This window comes from Solea solea, chromosome 11 (genome assembly GCF_958295425.1).
Source record: "Solea solea chromosome 11, fSolSol10.1, whole genome shotgun sequence".
NCBI lineage: Eukaryota > Metazoa > Chordata > Actinopteri > Pleuronectiformes > Soleidae > Solea > Solea solea.
Genome location: NC_081144.1, coordinates 24,395,898 through 24,416,273, shown reverse-complemented (window position 1 = coordinate 24,416,273; position 20,376 = coordinate 24,395,898). Strand labels below are relative to the sequence as shown.

General features: G+C 44.7%; 1 protein-coding gene across 1 annotated transcript in view; it reads right to left on the bottom strand.

Moving 5' to 3' along the window:
- plxna3 (plexin A3) overlaps positions 1 to 20,376 on the bottom strand; it is a 45,288-nt gene that overhangs the window by 23,815 nt on the left and 1,097 nt on the right. The window contains exons 2-5 of the mRNA XM_058641820.1: positions 1,404 to 1,791; positions 1,127 to 1,317; positions 468 to 1,015; positions 218 to 382 (exon numbers count right to left, since the gene is read on the bottom strand). Coding sequence (XP_058497803.1) covers positions 218 to 382; positions 468 to 1,015; positions 1,127 to 1,317; positions 1,404 to 1,723 — 1,224 coding nt within the window. The 5' untranslated portion in view covers positions 1,724 to 1,791. The remainder of the gene's footprint in view (positions 1 to 217; positions 383 to 467; positions 1,016 to 1,126; positions 1,318 to 1,403; positions 1,792 to 20,376) is intronic.

Sequence of the window (20,376 nt, the reverse complement as noted above, 5' to 3'; positions counted from 1 at the left end):
GTAATCAGATTACAACCATTCACACGGGTAATCAGATTACAAACATTTACACATGTAATCAAATTACAACATTAATGTGTAATCAGATTACAACTATTCACACGTGTAATATGTAAACAAACACCTATCACATGACTCAGGAGTAGTGAAGATAAACTGTGATGTGTTCAGACACACAGGGGGCGAGGGCTTGGACTCTGACTATGGGTGAACTGACCGTGTGGATGCAGGGCAGCTCCTTGTTGAGTAACCATGGTAACGAGAGTCGTCCCTCTCCACGGTAACAGGAGCGGATCCTCTCTCTCATGGCCAGGTTGATTTCAAAGAGTGTGAAGAGACAGAGGACGGTCTCTCTGGGCGGATTAGAGCGATTCTTCTGTCCCTGAGGGCAAACAACAAAGCACAGAGAGTCAGGGGAGGACAGAGGACGGACGGACAGACAGACAGACAGACAGACAGACAGTTACCTGAGAGAAGACGACAAACAGCACGTCGTCGTCCTCAGACAGACCGAGCGCCTGAGCCAGCCGACGCCCTGGCTTGTGTTTGTACGCGGCCTGGACCAGCCGGTACTCCACGCCATCCTTGGTGCAGCCCAGAGGAAACTCCACGTACGAGTAGAACTCCGTGTCCTTGGAGCACATACGGACAATTTTTGAGGTGAAGAACTTCTCGCCTCCGGCGTCCATCTGTGTCAGCTGCGTGTCCAGCTGCAGCGTCAGGAAGTAGACATAGGTGCGGCTGGAGAAGCCGTAGACGTAGTAGATGTCGAAGGCCGGGTACAGCGACAGCGTGTCCGATGGGATCTTGATCTGCGAGGAGACAAACTCGTCCTGGTAGACCAGCGAGAACATGTTCACGCTCTCCTCGTCCGCCACCAGCTTCCTGCTCGACAGTGTCGGGAAATACTCCGACTTCCCGTCGATGGCGGCACCGATGAACAGGCGGCTGCCGCCCTTCGCCGGCTTCTTCTTCTTGGGGTCAGATGTCCAGTCATCCTCACCCACAACCACACCTATGGAGACATCCACAGCTACATCACATGTTTCCTGTTTCTTCCTCTGATCTACACGGACATTTACCTGCCGTGACTCCGCCCCCCAAGCCCCCCCAAGGCCCAGCTTACCTGCCATCCCATCAGCCTCTCTGGCTCCGGACAGGTAATGTTCTTTGCGATGGTGAGGTTCTCCGAGTTTGAAGAGATCCTCCAGACGCAGGAACTGACACACTCCCTGCCAGATGGAGCCGCACGCCACCAGCCGGTTCCCCAGGTAGTCCACCAGGAGGAGCTTGTTCACGTTGTCTGAAGACTCCAGGCTGAGGACAGAGACAGGTGAGGACAGAGACAGGTGAGGACAGAGACAGGTGAGGACAGAGACAAACACACAGGTGTGTATACAGACCGGTGAGCGCAGGCCCTGACGCTCGGGGGAGGGTAACACTTGGCATTGTCCTCCACCGGTCCGGTCATGTGACTCCTCAGCTCCGTCAGGTTGGACGACAGCTTCAGGACTCGGTTGACGGCGCCGACAAACACATCCCCTGTCCTCTGGTGAACCGTGAGGTGGGTGAGGGAGGTGTCGAACGCCCGGAACACTGTCCTGCCCGACAAGGAGGGGGGAGGGGGAGGAGCCGCCAGGGCGGAGAGGAGGGGGGAGGAGGAGAGGAGAAGAAGGAGCCGAGAGAGGAGGGAGAAGAGGAGGGGAGGAGAGGGGGGGGACATGGTGGACAGAGAGAGGAGGTGGAGGAGGAGCTGCCGGTGTGATGATGAGTCGACTCAGTGAATCATGTCTGTGGAGACACAGAAGAAGAATTTATTAACATGCTGTGTGTGTGTGTGTGTGTGGTTACATCTATATCTCACTATAATTATTTTGTAAGGGGTTAACCCAGTTGAAGTTAACCCATGTAAAGTTAACCCAAGTGAATTTAACCCAGATAAAGTTAACCCAGGTTAATGTTTGACTAAAATGTGAAAGAAAAACACAACTATGCTCAATGAAACCATGAACCATTTCATTAATCCATGAATTAAACCATGTATATGCTCAATGAAACCATGACTATGCTCAATGAAACCATGAATATGCTCAATGAAAATATTATATTTGCTGAATGAAATCATGAATATGCTCAATGAAACCATGAATATGCTCAATGAAACCATGACTATGTTCAATGAAAACATGAATATGCTCAATGAAACCATAAATATGCTCAATGAAACCATGAATATGCTCAATGAAAACATGAATATGCTCAATGAAACCATGAATGTGCTCAATGAAAATGTGACTATGCAATGGAAAGATCAGACGACTGTCACAGAGAACCAATCAGGTCAGACGAACACCCTGTCAGCTCCGCCCACCCTGTCAGCCACCCCCCCCACACACACACTGTGACATCACTACTGACACTGTGGCCATGTGCAAACACAAACAACCTTTTTTTTGCTGTTTCCAAAATAGTTCATCGTAAACACGAGGAAAAACCTGCATCCAGAGCCGGATAAAATAAATGTATTATACTAGGCAGACTGTATTTTTTGGACCCCCCTCCATCGATGTTATTTATGAATTGAAATCTGAAACTTACCAAAGTTACTAATAAAAGTTAATTCACATTTTACATAGCGTAGTCTTTGGTTACGACTTGGTTCTTTGTATGTCAAAATAAGTCATGTGTTGTATATTAAACAGTCTATCAGACTATTTTTTGATTTTTATTACCGTATTTATACGTTACTACAAGGCTCTATTAAATGCTATTAAATTATCCTTATCTTATCCATTGCGAGTGTCATTGTTAAGGCAGTAGTACCAGTAAATCACCAATAGGTGTCAGCATTGCTATGTAAACAGAGCAAATAAGATAAATGTTGTAAGCTATTGCATTTTGCAGAAAAACTTTATTAAATGTGTTGATTAAATTGAATAGTTTAATAAGTAGTCAAATATACAAAGACCAATAAAATTAGCAGTAAGTGAAACTGTGCTGTCGTGGTAAAGAGGTTTATTTTCATGGACAAGCATCACCTCTCTTCCATTTTCTGGTATTCAACACTCAGCAGCTCAGCTCCTGGTCTGGACTGTTCAGCAGTTTTCTCCACTGGTCTGGATGTTTGTCTGGATGGTGAACTGTGCAGTGTTGTTTTTGGAAGCCATTCTAGATTTAGTCTCAGTCTTAGTTTTAGTATTTTGGACTAAAACGCTTATTAGTTTTAGTCCGTTTTAGTCCTGTTTCAGTCATTTCTATAGTGCAATGTCACACATAAGTTTGACATGAAATTTCCTCCGCCGGTGGTGCGCCGCGACCGACTCTAGATCGGCTTGGAAGGGCTCAGGGCGAAGGTGGTTTACAGCGAACCCCCGCCCGGACCTCGCCACGGACATGTGCACTCGCTGCGGCCTCTCCCGCCCGCCTGCCCCCAGCGCGACTGTTGCCAGAACGCCCTGACAGCGGCGCGTCATCAGGACGAGGAGCGTAAATCAAGTCATTTTTAGGTTTTGAGTGCCCCTCTGTCTGGGCCCCCTGCCAATTGAGAGCTAGGCACATGCCTAGTTTGCCTTTGCGTTAATCCGGCTCTGCCTGCATCCACATGCAAACAACTGAAAACACTGTCGTTCATGACAGTAACTTTAACACTACACCAAACACAGAGAAGAAGAAGAACACACACACACACACACACACACAAAGTAGTGTAATCTCTGTTTCCATGGAAACACGAGGCCAGAGTTTTCACATTTTCAAAAAAAAAACACTGTTTCAGGCACTAAAACGTGTGTGTGTGTGTGTGTGGATGCTCCCTCAAACACCTGAGGCTATTCACTAAAGTGAGAGCATTGTCTCTCCCCCCCCCCCACACTGCTGGCCCCGCCCCCCTCCACAACAGACCACCCGGCCACTGTATTCGTCCTCTGCAGCAACAAAGTGTCTTTGTCCCTGATTTTTAGTGATTCACACTGAGTCTAAGTCACAGAGCTGAGGGTGAGGGAGTGAGGGGGTGAAGGTGGAGGAAGAGGAGGAAGGGGGTGGGGTCTGTACAAAAATCATTCACAGTTCAATCTGATGAACATGATCAGGTCTGAGTTTGACCTATGAATTCATTCATTCATCAACAACATGTGGACATATGTGTTATTATGTTGCCTTCATTCATTCTTGCCATCATTCATTCATTCATGCATCAACATGTGGACAAATGTGTTACTATGTTACCTTCATTCATTCATTTATGCATCAACATGTGGACAAATGTGTTACTATGTTACCTTCATTCATTCATTCATGCATCAACATGTGGACAAATGTGTTATTATGTTACCTTCATTCATTCTTGCCGTCATTCATTCATTCATGCATCAACAACATGTGGACAAATGTGTTACTATGTTACCTTCATTCATTCATTCATGCATCAACATGTGGACAAATGTGTTTCTATGTTACCTTAATTCATTCATTCATGCATCAACATGTGGACAAATGTGTTATTATGTTACCTTTATTCATTCTTGCCGTCATTCATTCATTCATTCATGCATCAACATGTGGACAAATGTGTTACTATTTTACCTTCATTCATGCATCAACAACATGTGGACAAATGTGTAACTATGTTACCTTCATTCATTCATTCATGCATCAACAACATGTGGACAAATGTGTTACTATGTTACCTTCATTCATTCATTCATGCATCAACAACATGTGGACAAATGTGTTACTATGTTACCTTCATTCATTCATTCATGCATCAACAACATGTGGACAAATGTGTTACTATGTCACCTTCATTCATTCATTCATGCATCAACAACATGTGGACAAATGTGTTACTATGTTACCTTCATTCATTCATTCATTCATGCATCAACAACATGTGGACAAATGTGTTACTATGTTACCTTCATTCATTCATTCATGCATCAACAACATGTGGACAAATGTGTTACTATGTTACCTTCATGCATTCATTCATGCATCAACAACATGTGGACAAATGTGTTACTATGTTACCTTCATTCATTCATTCATGCATCAACAACATGTGGACAAATGTGTTACTATGTTACCTTCATTCATTCATTCATTCATTCATGCATCAACAACATGTGGACAAATGTGTTACTATGTTACCTTCATTCATTCATTCATGCATCAACAACATGTGGACAAATGTGTTACTATGTTACCTTCATTCATTCATTCATGCATCAACAACATGTGGACAAATGTGTTACTATGTTACCTTCATTCATTCATTCATGCATCAACAACATGTGGACAAATGTGTTACTATGTCACCTTCATTCATTCATTCATGCATCAACAACATGTGGACAAATGTGTTACTATGTTACCTTCATTCATTCATTCATGCATCAACAACATGTGGACAAATGTGTTACTATGTTACTGTTAGCAGAGCAGTCATTTTTGAAATGATACTTTATGTCCACATGTTTACATCTCTGTCTACTGACAGGATTCTTAGCCAGAGCAGTTGTGCCCAGATTGTCTTCATACACCCTGGGTAGTGCATACAGGTGATTATCGATACTATCCAAGCGCTGTATGAGGTACAGACACTCTTGAATGGTTGTAGCTAGAGCAATATACTCTGCTTCACAAGTGGACAGTGCTACTGTGGGCTGCTTTTTGGTTTTCCATGACACTAAAGTGCCTGTCCGAGTTAGGCTTACACAATACCCTGTTGTACTTCGTAAATACTGTGATAGTTTGCTCACAACAAAACTCAAATCCGGTCTTGACTACCCACAGCCTCTCTGTAAATTTGAGCATCACCCATCAATGCAGCATCATCAGTGAAATGTCATTTCTGTTCACAAGGTGTTGATCTAGGTTTATAATCTTCCATGTTGAACCGTCCCAGAATTTTACCAATATATTTTGATTGTGACATTGTTATACCGTATTGACTCTGGTAAAAATCAATGCCAAGAAAATGTTTTAATTTGCCCAAATCTTTCATTTGAAATCTGGCAATAAGCATGTCCTTTGTAAACTTCAAAGCTTTTTCATCACTAGCTGCAATTATTAAATCATCCACCCAAATGACCATAATCCGCCCCATGTTTTGTTTCCCTTGTATAAACACAGTGGTCAGCCTGATTTTGTCGAAACTTATTTTGGGTCAGGGACTCATGTAACAGCTTGTTCCAATTTCTGCCCGATTGTTTTAACCCATACAGTGACTCCTCTAACTTGTACACCAACACTTCTTTTGTGTGAGATTTTATCTTGTAGCCCTCTGGCTGTTCCATGTAAATCTCACAGTCTATGGGTGCATTTAAGTAGGCTGTCTTTAAATCCATTTGGTGCAGGATAAAATGTTCCTGTGCTGCTTTCTGCATCAAAATTCTGACACTGGTCATGTGAGCTGTAGGAGAAAATGTCTCCTCATAATCTACACCAATCTCTTGACTGTATCCCTTAGCAACGTAACAGGCTTTGTATTTATCAGATCCATCAACATTAGTTTTAATAGCATACACCCATCTACCCCCCACTGCTTTCTTACCCTCAGGTAACTCAGTTAGTGTGAATGTATTGTTCTCTCTAAGTGCGTGCATTTCCTCATCCATTGCTTTGACTTATCCGAGGTCACAGCCTCTGTAAATGAAACAGGTATGTTACACACCACTCGATAACAGTAATCTATGTTACTTTGGACTTGATCAGTCACCCCCTTTAACATATATTTACCCAGTGCTATCTGTGTATCTATCTGGCTGCCTCCTCTCTCTAGAGGGGTATCGTTGAGACTCAAACTCACACTTGACTCCAACTGTCTGTGGTTGGCTCCCTTCAGGTTCATGTTCCGTTTTAACATGTGGGTTTGGACTTCTGGACCTATACTGTATGAAGTCATCATCCTCTGGTGTTAAGATAGTCTGGGTCTGCTGTTCTACACCTGTTCTAATCACAAACTTTACTAATCTGTGCTTCTGCACCTTCTGGCTGTCAGGAAAGTAGACAATGTATGCAGGACTGTTTTTGTCGTACCCGATAAAAACACATTTTTCAGATCTTGGATCTAGTTTTCTCTTGTCTTGTTTATAAACAAAACACTGTGAACCAAATTGTTGCATTCTAGACAAGTTGGGCCGTCTCCCTGTCAATGCTTGGACTGGTGTCTGCCCTGTGCGTTTATTAAAGCACCGGTTCCTCACTATACTGGCAGTCTGGTTTTGCCAACTGTTTTGGCAAACTACTTTCTATTAACATACATCTCGCCATGTCAAAAAGTGTGCGCCAGTTGTGCTCAGCAGTTCCATTTTGGTGTGGGGAGTAAGGTGCTGATGTTTCATGACGGATCCCATTTTTAATGAGTAAGGTCTGGTAACCTTTTCCAGTAAATTCAGTACCGTTGTCAGATCTAAAGCAATTCAATTTTGCCATATGGGGCAGTAAGGGCCACACGGCAGTGTAGTGGTTAGCACTCTCGCCTTGCAGCGAGAAGACCCGGGTACGAGCCCCGGTTGGAACAAGGGCCTTTCTGCATGGAGTTTGCATGCTCTGTGCGTGGGTTCTCTCCGGCTTCCTCCCACAGTCCAAAAACATGCAATGTGGGGATAGGTAAATTGAACACTCTACATTGGCCATAGGAGTGAGTGTGAGAGTGATTGGTTGTTTGTCTCTATCTGTGATGGACTGGCGAACTGTCCAGGGTGTACCCCGCCTATCGCCCGATGTAGCTAAGATTGGCACCCCCCGTGACCCTCTGGCAGAGGATAAAGCGGTAGATGATGACTGATATGGGAAAGAAACCTTTCTGTTGCTAGTACTGTATCACTTTTATTCTTCAAGAAACACTGCACTGCAATCATCAGTGAATGAAAGTGCATATCTGTACCCATCTTTACACTCAGGTTGGATTGGTCCCACCAAATCTGTGTGAATTAGCTCTAGGGGGATTTTAGCTCTCACATCTGGATCTCGGTTTCTGGTTTGAAAAACTTCCAGAGTGCACACATCACAATGTAGAGGTTTGTTTGTTGACCCCTTAATTTTCATACCATCAACAACATGTTGTAACCTCTGAATGTCATCATAATTACAGTGTCCGAGTACCTCAAGCCATGTCTGTATATCATGACACCCCTTACATTGATCCTCACCATTATTGTCTTTTATCGTGTGCAAATAATATAGACTGTCATGTAAGTGAATGTTACATTTTGTAACGTCTCTGTGGATCAGAACGTTGTTCCTCTTCTTGAAGACCATGGTTGCACCATTGCTAGTAGCTGCCTTCACAGAAAAAATGTCTTGAGGGTAGGATGGGATGTACAACGCCGTCTCAGAATTGTCTTCAGGTGTGTTCCTCTGCTGTCGATCAGACGGACTTCTGCGTCGCCTCTGCGCTCTGCCACGCCCTTGCACCTTGTGCCATCAGCCAGCTCCACGGAGTGTGTCCCGGCCTGGAACTTTTCATCAAACTTCTTAAAGGCGACATGGACCGGAAGCTCCAATTAACGCTGCGTATGTGTGTGTATCTGCGTCATGACCTCATTTATGTTTAAAGTTTCAGAACAAACAGTTCAGCCACTGCTGAGAAAATAGTGTTGTATTGTTTTCCTGGGCTCTGCGAAGCGGATCGGCACTTCCCTATGCTGATGATGTCGTCAGAAATCCTCACCACTCCTCTCACCCTGTAGCGCCTCCTGGTGCGGGCACTAGTCCGGGCACATCCGGTTGCGTACATTCAACCACAGAAGAAGAAGAACTACTCCCGTTGTAGCTGCTGAGATGCAGAGCATCCACCGTGCCAGAGGGGGAGCTGTGTATCTGAGAGCTGGCCTATCTATTACGTCACTTCCAGGTACCTGGCCAATCACAGGACAGTAGGAAAGCTCTCGTTGGCTGGCCAATAACAACACAGTCCACGTTCTGGGGGTGTGGTTTTGGTCTGAAACAGCGCGGCTGACGAGAGCGTCAGTGAGGAGATATTTTGATCGGCTCGTTTGCAGTGACTGGGAGGTTTTTAACCATGAAAACAAGTTAATATATGTAAGTAGACCTCCATAACTAACATATATGTGTGATACAAGCATTCTATGTCGCCTTTATGAGGTCTGTGATGATATGCGAGGTCGCCCCGCAGTCAACCATCAGGCCCTTCACGTTGACATCTGCTGCCCCCTCGCTCACCCGGAAGGCGTACTCCATGTCCTGGTCCTATCTCTCCCCGGAGACTTTCCGTGCGTCGTCCCGGTTTCTGCGCTGTTTCCGCATGCAGGTCAAGTCCTGGTGTGTGGCGCTCTTGCAGTGACCACACCACAGTTTGCGCTGGCAGGCTCTGGCCAAGTGTCCCTTCAGACCACACCTAAAGCACACCACATCCGCCGCTGAAATCCTCTCAGCTCCCCAGTCGCATGTGCTGGCTTCTCGCTCTTTTTGCTGCCGTGTGCGCAGCTGCATCACGTTATCGTCTGTGGCTGCAGCAGTGCGCATCTCTTCCATGTCTTCGTAGCTCCGTAGCTTTGTTTTAAACTCAGCAAAAGTTATGGTCTCAACGTGTTGTGTGACATGGATCACAAAAGGTTTGTAGCCTTCAGGCAGACCTTTCAGAACCATAGCAACTAATAGTCCATCACTTAATGTCTCGCCGGCATTTCTTAATGCTGTGATCGCGGTCTCTGCTCGGATCACATACTCAGTCACACTTTCACTCTGTGACTTTTGAAGTGAAGTCAGTTCTGTATAGAGGCTTATGATACGTGGCGTTCCTTTACCTTGATAATAGTCTCTCAAAATCTTCAGAGCTTCTCTCCCGTCATCGGCGGCCTCTCGCATCACCAGCGACAAACTCTTATCATCCAAGAACTGGATCAACTCCGCGTAGGCCTCAGCGTTCTTTCCCTCATCTGCCAGCAGCTCATCTGCTTTTTCAGTGGTGGGCTCTGTTAGAATTGTGTCCTTTAACCCTTCCAAACGAAGGTGGCCCAAGAATTTCGTCTCCCATAGCTCGTAGTTCTTCTCATCAATAAATAATAAATACAAATAAACAAATAATTGAGGGCACAGTCCAACAGTTACCTTCATTCACTCATTCATGCATCAACATGTGGACAAAGGTGTTATTATGTTACCTTCATTCGTTCATTCATTCATCAACAGCATGTGGACAAATGTGTTATTATGTTACCTTCATTCATTCATGCCTTCATTCAATCAAGGGACATTGAGAATAGATAAATGAATAAATGTGCGATTAATCCTGAGTTAACTATGACATTAATGCAATTAATCACGATTAAATATTTTACTCGTTTGACAGCACTGGTGTAAAGTATATTTTGTTGGTCTTAAACGTGCAGATAAATTAAAGACGGCGCCTGTGAAGAACAAAATCTGCTGATGCAGTCAAAAAAAGGTCAGAGAACGTGAAGGTCATTTCTGAGACACACACACACACACACACAGAGAAACACACAAAAACAATAGATAAATATATATATACACATATGTATATGTTAGGGCTGGGCGATATACCGGTAGTAAGAGTAATACTGGTATATTTTTGAAAGAGATATGCAGTTGAGACAATATAATAAATGATATATTATTTTTATGTTGCCTTGCGAACGCTATTTAATAAAGCTGACCGCTTCTCTCTGAGCCTACAAGCCTAGTTCAGCTGCTCAGCCACGCCCCTTACATGTACGTACGACGTAGTGTTCTCCCACCCACGCTACACATCACAACAGCCTTTGAACGAAAATGTGGCGGACACGAGTGCAGGTGGAGAGACAGTTGGTGGCTAAGAAAAAGAATAATGGCGCTGTTATTTTCCTAAATAAAATGTCTACTTTTACTCCGATACATTTTTCTTAACCATCTTTGTTACTCGTTACTACAAAATAAAAGTTGAGCTAGTGACATAATGCCTGTTTGTTGTCACTAGTGTTTAGCGGCACCAGCTGTTAGCCACTCAGGTGTTAGCTGCAAATTTCGGCTCCAAGTTGACTTAAAACATATCAGCGGCTCGTTGTTGACCGTGTCCAACACCGAGGCTCTGGTCTCCGGGTTTCTGGTCTACTGTCTCCGGGTTTCTGTTGTACACTCCGGCTGCCGGGTTTCAGCTTTCAGCTTTCAGCTGTTTCAGCTCTCAGCTGTCAGCTGAGTGGCCAACTGGTAAGCTAGCAAGCTGACCCGTTTTGTTCAAAATATCGTTATAATATCGCAATCAGTTTTGGTCCATATCGCCCAGCCCTTATATATATAGTATGACATTATACATGTTCTTCCATTAAGTATAAAAATCAGCTGCATTTCTTTTCACTGCTAATAAAAGGCAGACTGCTCCTTTACAGAGACAATCAGTGACCTAATTTAGTTTGATTGTTGTGTCCCTTCCTGTAATTACATAAACACAGTGAAGTGTGAAGCTGCTCGTCCCCTCGCTCGCCCTCTGTAATTACACACACACACACACACACACACACACACACACACACACACTCTTAGTGCTGCTATTAACAGCTCAAACGCTAACGTGCTAACGTGCTGCTCCAGTGAAGCATCGGCGTCGACTGTGTCCTCCTGATCATAATCATAATTCTTAAAAATGAAACTATACGACATGTTGAAAAACAACTGTCTGGCATTGAGTGCGCATGCGTCAACACGCGTGCAGCCTGTTGCAGTCGCTCCGTGTAACTTTCCTATTCTTTCGTATTTTATTCGTTTTTTCTCTTGTTAAACTTCTTTACTTTTAAACTATTTTATTTTATTTAAAACCCTCTATTTAATTATGCTGGTTGTTAATATTATTGCCTTTTTGCTCGCTGTGATACTGCTACAAACCGGCATCGCAGCACAACGAGTCCAAGCCGATCAGATTGTTTACTCCAGAGAACAGCTGATCGACCTGAAGCCGGCTGGCCCAGCGGACAGACCGGCAGAGGTTCCAGCGGAGCTACGGAGAAAAACGCATCGGGGACGCAGAGGAGGATTGAAACAGAAGAAAAACGACGGGTTGAGACAGCGGAGGTTAGAAAAGCGGAGATTTAAGACGTGTCTCCCCTCTCTCATCATGGGGAACGTGAGGTCCCTGGGCAACAAGATGGACGAGCTGACAGCGCTAGCCCGGAGCCAGAAGGAGTATCGGGAATGCAGCATAATGTGTTTTACAGAGACATGGCTGCACCAGGATATTCCTGATGACAACGTCTCCATCGCGGGCTTCCACACCGTACGGGCCGACAGAGACTGCGCCAAGAGCGGCAAGCGCAAAGGTGGGGGTGTCGCTGTGCTGGTAAACAACCGATGGTGCAACCCCGCTCACATCACCATCAAGGAGATCATCTGTGACCCGAACATGGAACTTTGTGCTGTTGGACTTCGACCATATTATCTGCCCAGGGAGTTTTCACAGGTAATCATGGTGGCTGTTTATGTCCCCCCCTCTGCAAACCCGACGTCGGCAAATGATTCTATTCACTCTGCCATAGCCCAGCTACAGACTCAGCACCCAAGTGCATTCATTGCTATCTCGGGTGACTTTAATCATATCACCATGGACACTACACTCCCCACATTCACACAGTATGTGAGCTGTCCCACCAGAGAGGAGAGAACCATTGACTTGCTGTATGCTAATGCTAAGGAGGCATACAGCTCCTCTCCTCTCCCCCCACTTGGCAGGTCAGATCACAACCTGATTCACCTCAAACCCTGTTATGTGCCTGTGGTGAAGAGCCAGCCTGTAACCACAAAGATCGTGAGGAGATGGTCTGATGAGGCCTATGAGACACTGCGGGGATGCTTTGAAGTGACAGACTGGCAGACGCTCTGTGAGCCGCATGGAGAGGACATTGATGGGCTCACAGTGTGTGTAACGGACTATATCAACTTCTGTGTTGACACCATCGTCCCACCGGAGACTGTCCTTTGTTACCCAAATAACAAACCGTGGGTAACAAAGGAAGTCAAAACCATCCTCAATGAGAAGAAGAGGGCTTTCACAGCTGGCAACAGGGAGGAGGTGCGAACAATCCAGAAGGAGCTGAAGGTGAAGATCAAGGAGGCCAAACAGAAGTATAGGAGGAAGCTGGAGTGGAAGCTCCAGCAGAACAACATGAGGGAGGTCTGGAGTGGAATGAGAACCATCACTGGCTTCAGACCAACCAGCAATAGAGGAGTTGGGGGCAGCATGGACTGTGCAAACGCGATGAATCTGTTTTTTAACAGATTTGACTCGGTGACCCCGGCTCATCCTCCCATGGGCTCCTCTCCTGCATGCCTGCAGTTAGCGCCCACTCCACTCTCTCTCCCTCCCCCCTCCTACAGCCACTCTTCCCCCAGTGATGGCCCCCCACACACCTCCTCCTCCCCTGTCTCCCAAAGTGACAACACTCTCCAAGACAACACCCCTACCCCTCCCCCACAGGTCACCCCCTCACTCCACATCACCGCTGACCAAATCATGAGGCAGCTGAAGAGACTCCATGCAGGCAAGTCTGCAGGACCTGATGGTGTGAGCCCCAGGGTTCTGAAAGCTTGTTCCCTCCAGCTATGTGGAGTGCTACAACACATCTTCAGCCTGAGTCTGAGTCTTCACAGGGTCCCCGTGCTGTGGAAGACGTCATGCATCGTTCCTGTGCCCAAGATACCACGCCCCAGCGGATCCAAGGACTACAGACCGGTGGCACTGACGTCACACATAATGAAGACCCTGGAGAGACTCATCCTGGATCAGCTCCGGCCCATGGTGAGACCACTGCTAGACCCCCTCCAGTTCGCCTACCAGCCCCGACTAGGAGTTGAGGATGCCATCATCTACCTGCTAGACCGTGTCTACGCTCACCTGGACAAGCCGGCGAGCACTGTAAGAGTCATGTTTTTTGACTTCTCCAGTGCATTCAACACCATCAGGCCAGCTCTACTGAGTGAGAAACTGACAGCTATGCGGGTGGAGCCCCCCCTTGTGTCCTGGATTGTGGATTACCTGACTGGCAGACCACAGTATGTGCGCCTGCAGCACTGCACATCAGACAGACTGATCAGCAACACCGGGGCACCGCAGGGGACGGTCCTCTCTCCCTTCCTCTTCACCCTGTACACCACGAACTTCAGCTGCTGCACAGAGACCTGCCATCTTCAGAAGTTTTCTGACGACTCTGCAGTAGTTGGACTTATCAGTAAGGGTGAGGAGACTGAGTACAGGGGTGTGGTGGACAACTTTGTCACGTGGTGTGAGCAGAACCATCTGCAGCTCAACGCGACAAAAACTAAAGAACTGGTGGTGGACCTGAGGAGGACCAGGGCTCCAGTGACCCCTATCTCCATCCGTGGGGTTAACGTGGACATAGTTGAGGATTACAAGTACTTAGGGGTGTACTTGGACAATAAACTGGACTGGACTAAAAACACAGACGCACTCTACAGGAAGGGTCAAAGCCGTCTCTATTTTCTGAGGCGGCTGAGGTCCTTCAACATCTGCCGGAAAATGCTGCGGATGTTTTACGAGTCTGTGGTGGCCAGTGCCATTCTCTACGCTGTGGCGTGCTGGGGCAGCAGACTGAAGGTGCGGGACGCCAACAGACTTAACAAACTCATCCGCAAAGCCAGCCATGTTGTTGGAGAGGAGATTGACTCCCTGACAGCAGTGTCAGAGAGAAGGATGTTGTCCAGGATTAGGTCCATACTGGACAACTCCCTCCATCCTCTACATGATGTGCTGACCAGCCACAGAAGCACATTCAGCAAGAGACTTATTCTACCACGCTGCACCACAGAACGCCACAGGAAATCATTCCTGCCTGTGGCCATTAAGCTGTACAATTCCTCTGTATGATAAATAGGCTTATACTTCCTCTGTATATATTGTTAATATGGGGGGAGGGGGAAGTACAAGTTGTGAAGTATATTCTGGAAATGTTTAACTCTGTAAATTTATTCTTATTTTAATAGTATTCTTTAATTTTGTAATTTTATTCTTATGTTTACTCCTACTTCTTCTTATAGTTTGTAATTTTGTAATTTCCAAAAAAATTGCTGTTACAACATCTGTTACCTTTGTACACTGGAGCGCTGTGACAAAAGAATTTCCCGCAAGGGATTAATAAAGTATTTTCTATTCTATTCTATTCTATTCTATTTATCTCACAGGAGACAAACTGTGTTTGTTAAACCTGAAGAAAGATGAAGAACGAACTCCAGCACGTTTCTCTTCACCTCTGTAAACACGGTATCATCTCAGGGAAATGCCTCGGTCCGCACGAAACCTGAGAGACAGCAGCTAACACTGTGACCAATCACAGCAGAGACAACGTTAACACAGAGACCAATCACAGCAGAGAATACGCTAACACAGAGACCAATCACAGCAGAGACAACGTTAACACAGAGACCAATCACAGCAGAGAATACGCTAACACAGAGACCAATCACAGCAGAGACAACGCTAACACAGACCAATCACAGCAGAGACAACGCTAACACAGAGACCAATCACAGCAGAGAATACGCTAACACAGAGACCAATCACAGCAGAGACAACGCTAACACAGAGACCAATCACAGCAGAGACAACGCTAACACAGACCAATCACAGCAGAGACAACGCTAACACAGTGACCAATCACAGCAGAGACAACGCTAACACAGAGACCAATCACAGCAGACACAACGCTAACACAGTGACCAATCACAGCGGAGACAACGTGAACACAGAGACCAATCACAGCGGAGACAACGCTAACACAGAGACCAATCACAGCGGAGACAACGCTAACACAGTGACCAATCACAGCAGAGACAACGCTAACACAGAGACCAATCACAGCAGAGACAACGCTAACACAGACCAATCACAGCAGAGACAATGCTAACACAGAGACCAATCACAGCAGAGACAACGCTAACACAGAGACCAATCACAGCAGAGACAACGCTAACACAGACCAATCACAGCAGAGACAACGTTAACACCGTGACCAATCACAGCAGAGACAACGCTAACACCGTGACCAATCACAGCAGAGACAACGCTAACACCGTGACCAATCACAGCAGCGAATACGCTAACACAGAGACCAATCACAGCAGAGACAACGCTAAACCACCGTGACCAATCACAGCAGAGACAACGCTAACACAGAGACCAATCACAGCAGACACAATGCTAACACAGTGACCAATCACAGCAGAGACAACGTTAACACCGTGACCAATCACAGCAGAGACAACGCTAACACCGTGACCAATCACAGCAGAGACAACGCTAACACCGTGACCAATCACAGCAGAGACAACACTGTGTGTGTGTGTGTGTGTGTGGTGACAGATTTAATTAACAGTAAATGAGTCAGTGACTGTGTTTACTGTATTTACAATGTACAGCTTTGAAATCTGAACATGAACCACAAACAGATGCATTAACTGTCTGTCTGTCTCACACACACACAAACACACACACACGCACAAACGCACACACACGCACGATCAACTGATGGAAGTCAGAGACATAAACATCACAGTGAGGTCACAGTAACGACCAATCAAAGTAACCATGTGTGTCAGATTGTACAGATTAACGTCACCAGTTCAACCTCAGGTTTCCACTCACACAACCAGTGACCACAGTCTGTGACCATGGTAACCACGGTGACTCCCCCAAAAGTTTAGTTACCTCTCTGTTACCTGTCTGTCATTTAAGGTTTAACCAACTCAGAAGAGAGCGCCCCCTATTGGACATACACGTCTTTTATTCCACCACAAAACGAACACAATCAACAAATGTCAGTTTCATAACACACCTGAAAACATCAATCACATCACTGTCCATGTAAACAGGAAGTCGATTTATTTGTTCCAATAATATTTTTGTATTATATTTTTTTGTACTCTGCACATACACATATATTTGTGTATGTGCAGAGGATGATCCACACATATTTCTTGATTTGTGTTTTGAGATCCACAAATAAAAAAATCCCATTTGTAACTTGTATATTGATTTCTACAAATATAGATTTGTATTTGTAAATTATATGACATTTGTAAAACTAAAAATTGCATTTGTGAACTGTGATTCCGCATTTGTGGATCGCCAGCACACGCATTCCTCTCTTTCCACAGTTACGGATTTTTGAGACGTTATATTTGTCTCAATAATGCCTCCCTCCGTCAGCAGGTGGCAGCGTTTTACAAGTACAATCTAGCTAAAGTGACAATGCACTCCATGGCATGGATGTATTATGAGAACTGGATAGAGCACCGCCCCTTTCGACGCGTCCATAAACAGCGAAAGGCATGATGAGAGTACGCTACTGACGTGCGCAAGAAAAAAAATCTGTAACTGTAGAAAGAGAGGAATGCGTGTGCTGGCGATCCACAAATGCAGAACTACAATTACAAATGGGATTTTTTTATTTTTGGATCTCAAAACACGCATTCAAATCAAGAAATACGTGTGGCTCACCCTCTGCACTTATACAAATATTATTGGAACAAATTTAACCCCATAGAGATTTGACGTAAACGAGGGTAAAACTATCGTCATCACCTAAGAACGTCCACATTAAAACACAAATACTGTTTTCAAATATCTCTATTTTCAAAAGTCTGTGTTTTCAAGAGTCTGTGTTTTCAGAAATCTGCGTTTTCAGAAATCTGGGATTTCAGAAATCTGGGATTTCAAGAGTTTGTTTTCAATAGTCTGTGTTTTCAAGAGTTTGGGTTTTCAGAAGTCTGTGTTTTCAGGAGTCTGTGTTTTCAATCTTGGTTTTCAAGAGAATGTTGTTGTTTTCCTGACCTGTGTTTTTAGGTTTGAAAACTGAATTATTGTGGTCGGCACAAGAAAATGAGTTTTAAATAGCGACAGAAATCTAAAGGTAAAGTAAACTGTAAACTGTGAATAAATGATGTCATAAAAACTGAGTCTGTTCAGACTCTGCACGCACACACACACACACACACACACACTGTGTTTAGTTTACAGCTTCACTTCATGTTGAACGGTTTAAAAAAAGTCAAAGCGTAGAAAAGAAACAGACTCTGTTTAAAGGAACGAACATTTAACTCATTTACTACTTATCACATGTTCTTTACATTCCTGTCGACCTTTCACCAAAACACTCGCAATCTGTGCATTAGGAGCGACATACACACACACACACACACACACAGGTTTGTTCTGTAATAACAGTGGAAATGTTAGAAGGTCTTAAAACGTGGTGTCGTCCATTAAAGGCTAAAATGAGCAGAGATGGTGTGGTGTACGCCACCCTGTGTGTGTGTGTGTGTGTGTGTGTGTGTGTGTGCTCGATGACATCGCTCCACTGTTCCTGTCCTGCTCCACTAGGGGGCAGCAGCTGGTTAGTATGAAGCAGTTTTCAGTTGAGTATTAACATGTCGAGCACGATTCACATTCATCTGAGCATTAAATGAAATGTAAGTTGACAGACCATAAATTCAGTTTCCTCATCGGTCCAGGAAATCAAGCAGCCTGACTTTGTCCAGGTTTGGTGGACATCTGTAGAACCTGAACCAGGTCTGACTGAACCTGACTCTGGACTGACTGAACCTGACTCAGGTCTGACTGAACCTGACTCTGGACTGACTGAACCTGACTCAGGTCTGACTGAACCTGACTCTGAACTGAACCGGACTCAGGTCTGACTAAACCTGACTCAGGACTGAACCTGACTCAGGTCTGACTGAACCAAACTCGGGACTGAACCTGACTCAGGTCTAACCAAACCTGACTTAGATCTAACTGAACTTGACTCAGGTCTAACTGAACCTGACTCTGGACTAAACCTGACTCAGGTCTAACTGAACCGAACTCAGGACTAGCTGAACAAAAACATGCAGTCACATGATCTGTGTGTGACAAATGTGATTTAGTGCAATTTAAGTCAGACTAACATGTTTACATGTGTTTTAAATGTGGTTTAAGTTAGACTAGACTAGACTGACTTCTAATGTCACGTAAATGTATTGCATCTTTAAATCACATGTAAACTCACACACGACAAAATGAACATGTCCATGATTGACACTGGTACCTAAAAGGATTGCGCACACACACACACACACACACACACACAGGAAACAATTGGCTGACACTGTTCACTTCCTCCCATGATGCCTCCTGACCTCGAGCAGCTGGACCTCTGTCTGTGTGTGTGAATGTGTGTGTATGTGTGTGTGTGTACTGATCATATTCTGATCATAATCTGATCAGATTCTGATTTTTCTGATCACTCCCACCTTAGGTGTGGACTGAGGTCTCTTCTGTTTTCATCATTTCAAAACACAACCATGGCGTGACATCACCTCAGCGACAGTGAGTCAGCGTTTTAGTAAAAGTTTACAGTCGAGCAAGAAGAGATGTGAGGAAGAACAGAACCACAGAACCTCGTTTATTATGAACAGAACCACAGGACCTTTTCATTATGAACAGAACCACAGAACCTTGTTCATTATGAACAGAACCACATAACCTCGTTTATTATGAACAGAACCACAGGACCTCGTTTATTATGAACAGAACCACAGAACCTTGTTCATTATGAACAGAACCACAGAACCTCATCCATAATGAACAGAACCTTGTTCATTATGAACAGAACCACATAACCTTGTTCATTATGAACAGAACCACAGGACCTTGTTTATTATGAACAGAACCACAAAACCTTGTTCATTATGAACAGAACCACAGAACCTCATCTACAATGAACTGAACCACAGAACCTCGTTCATTCATTATAAACAGAACCACAGGACCTTGTTTATTATGAACAGAACCATGAATTAACACGTGAAAGTACGTTAGCAAGGAACTTTAGAATGCCGCAGAACCTTGTTTATTATGAACAGAACCACAGGACCTAGTTTGTTATGAACAGAACCGTCAAAGTATGTTTGCCTGGAACGTTAGACTGACGCAGAACCTCATTTATTATGAACATAAACACAAAACCATGTTTATTATCAACAGAACCGTGAATGAACATGTGAAGGTACATTAGCGCAGAACGTTAGACTGACGCAGAACCTAATTTATTATAAACAGAACCTTGTTTATTACAAACTGAAACACAGAACCGTGTGATAGTACATTAGCGTGTAATGTCTGACTGATGCAGAACCTCGTTCATTATGAACAGAACCACAGAACCTTGTTCATTATGAACAGAACCACAGAACCTCGTTCATTATGAACAGAACTACAGAACCTTGTTCATTATGAACAGAACCACAGAACCTTGTTCATTATAAACAGAACCACAGAACCTTTTCCTATCTCGTTGTGAAACACGTGACCTGTCGTCTCTGTTGCCTTTGATTATTTCTTTGGATCAATAACGTGATCGATTATCGATCACA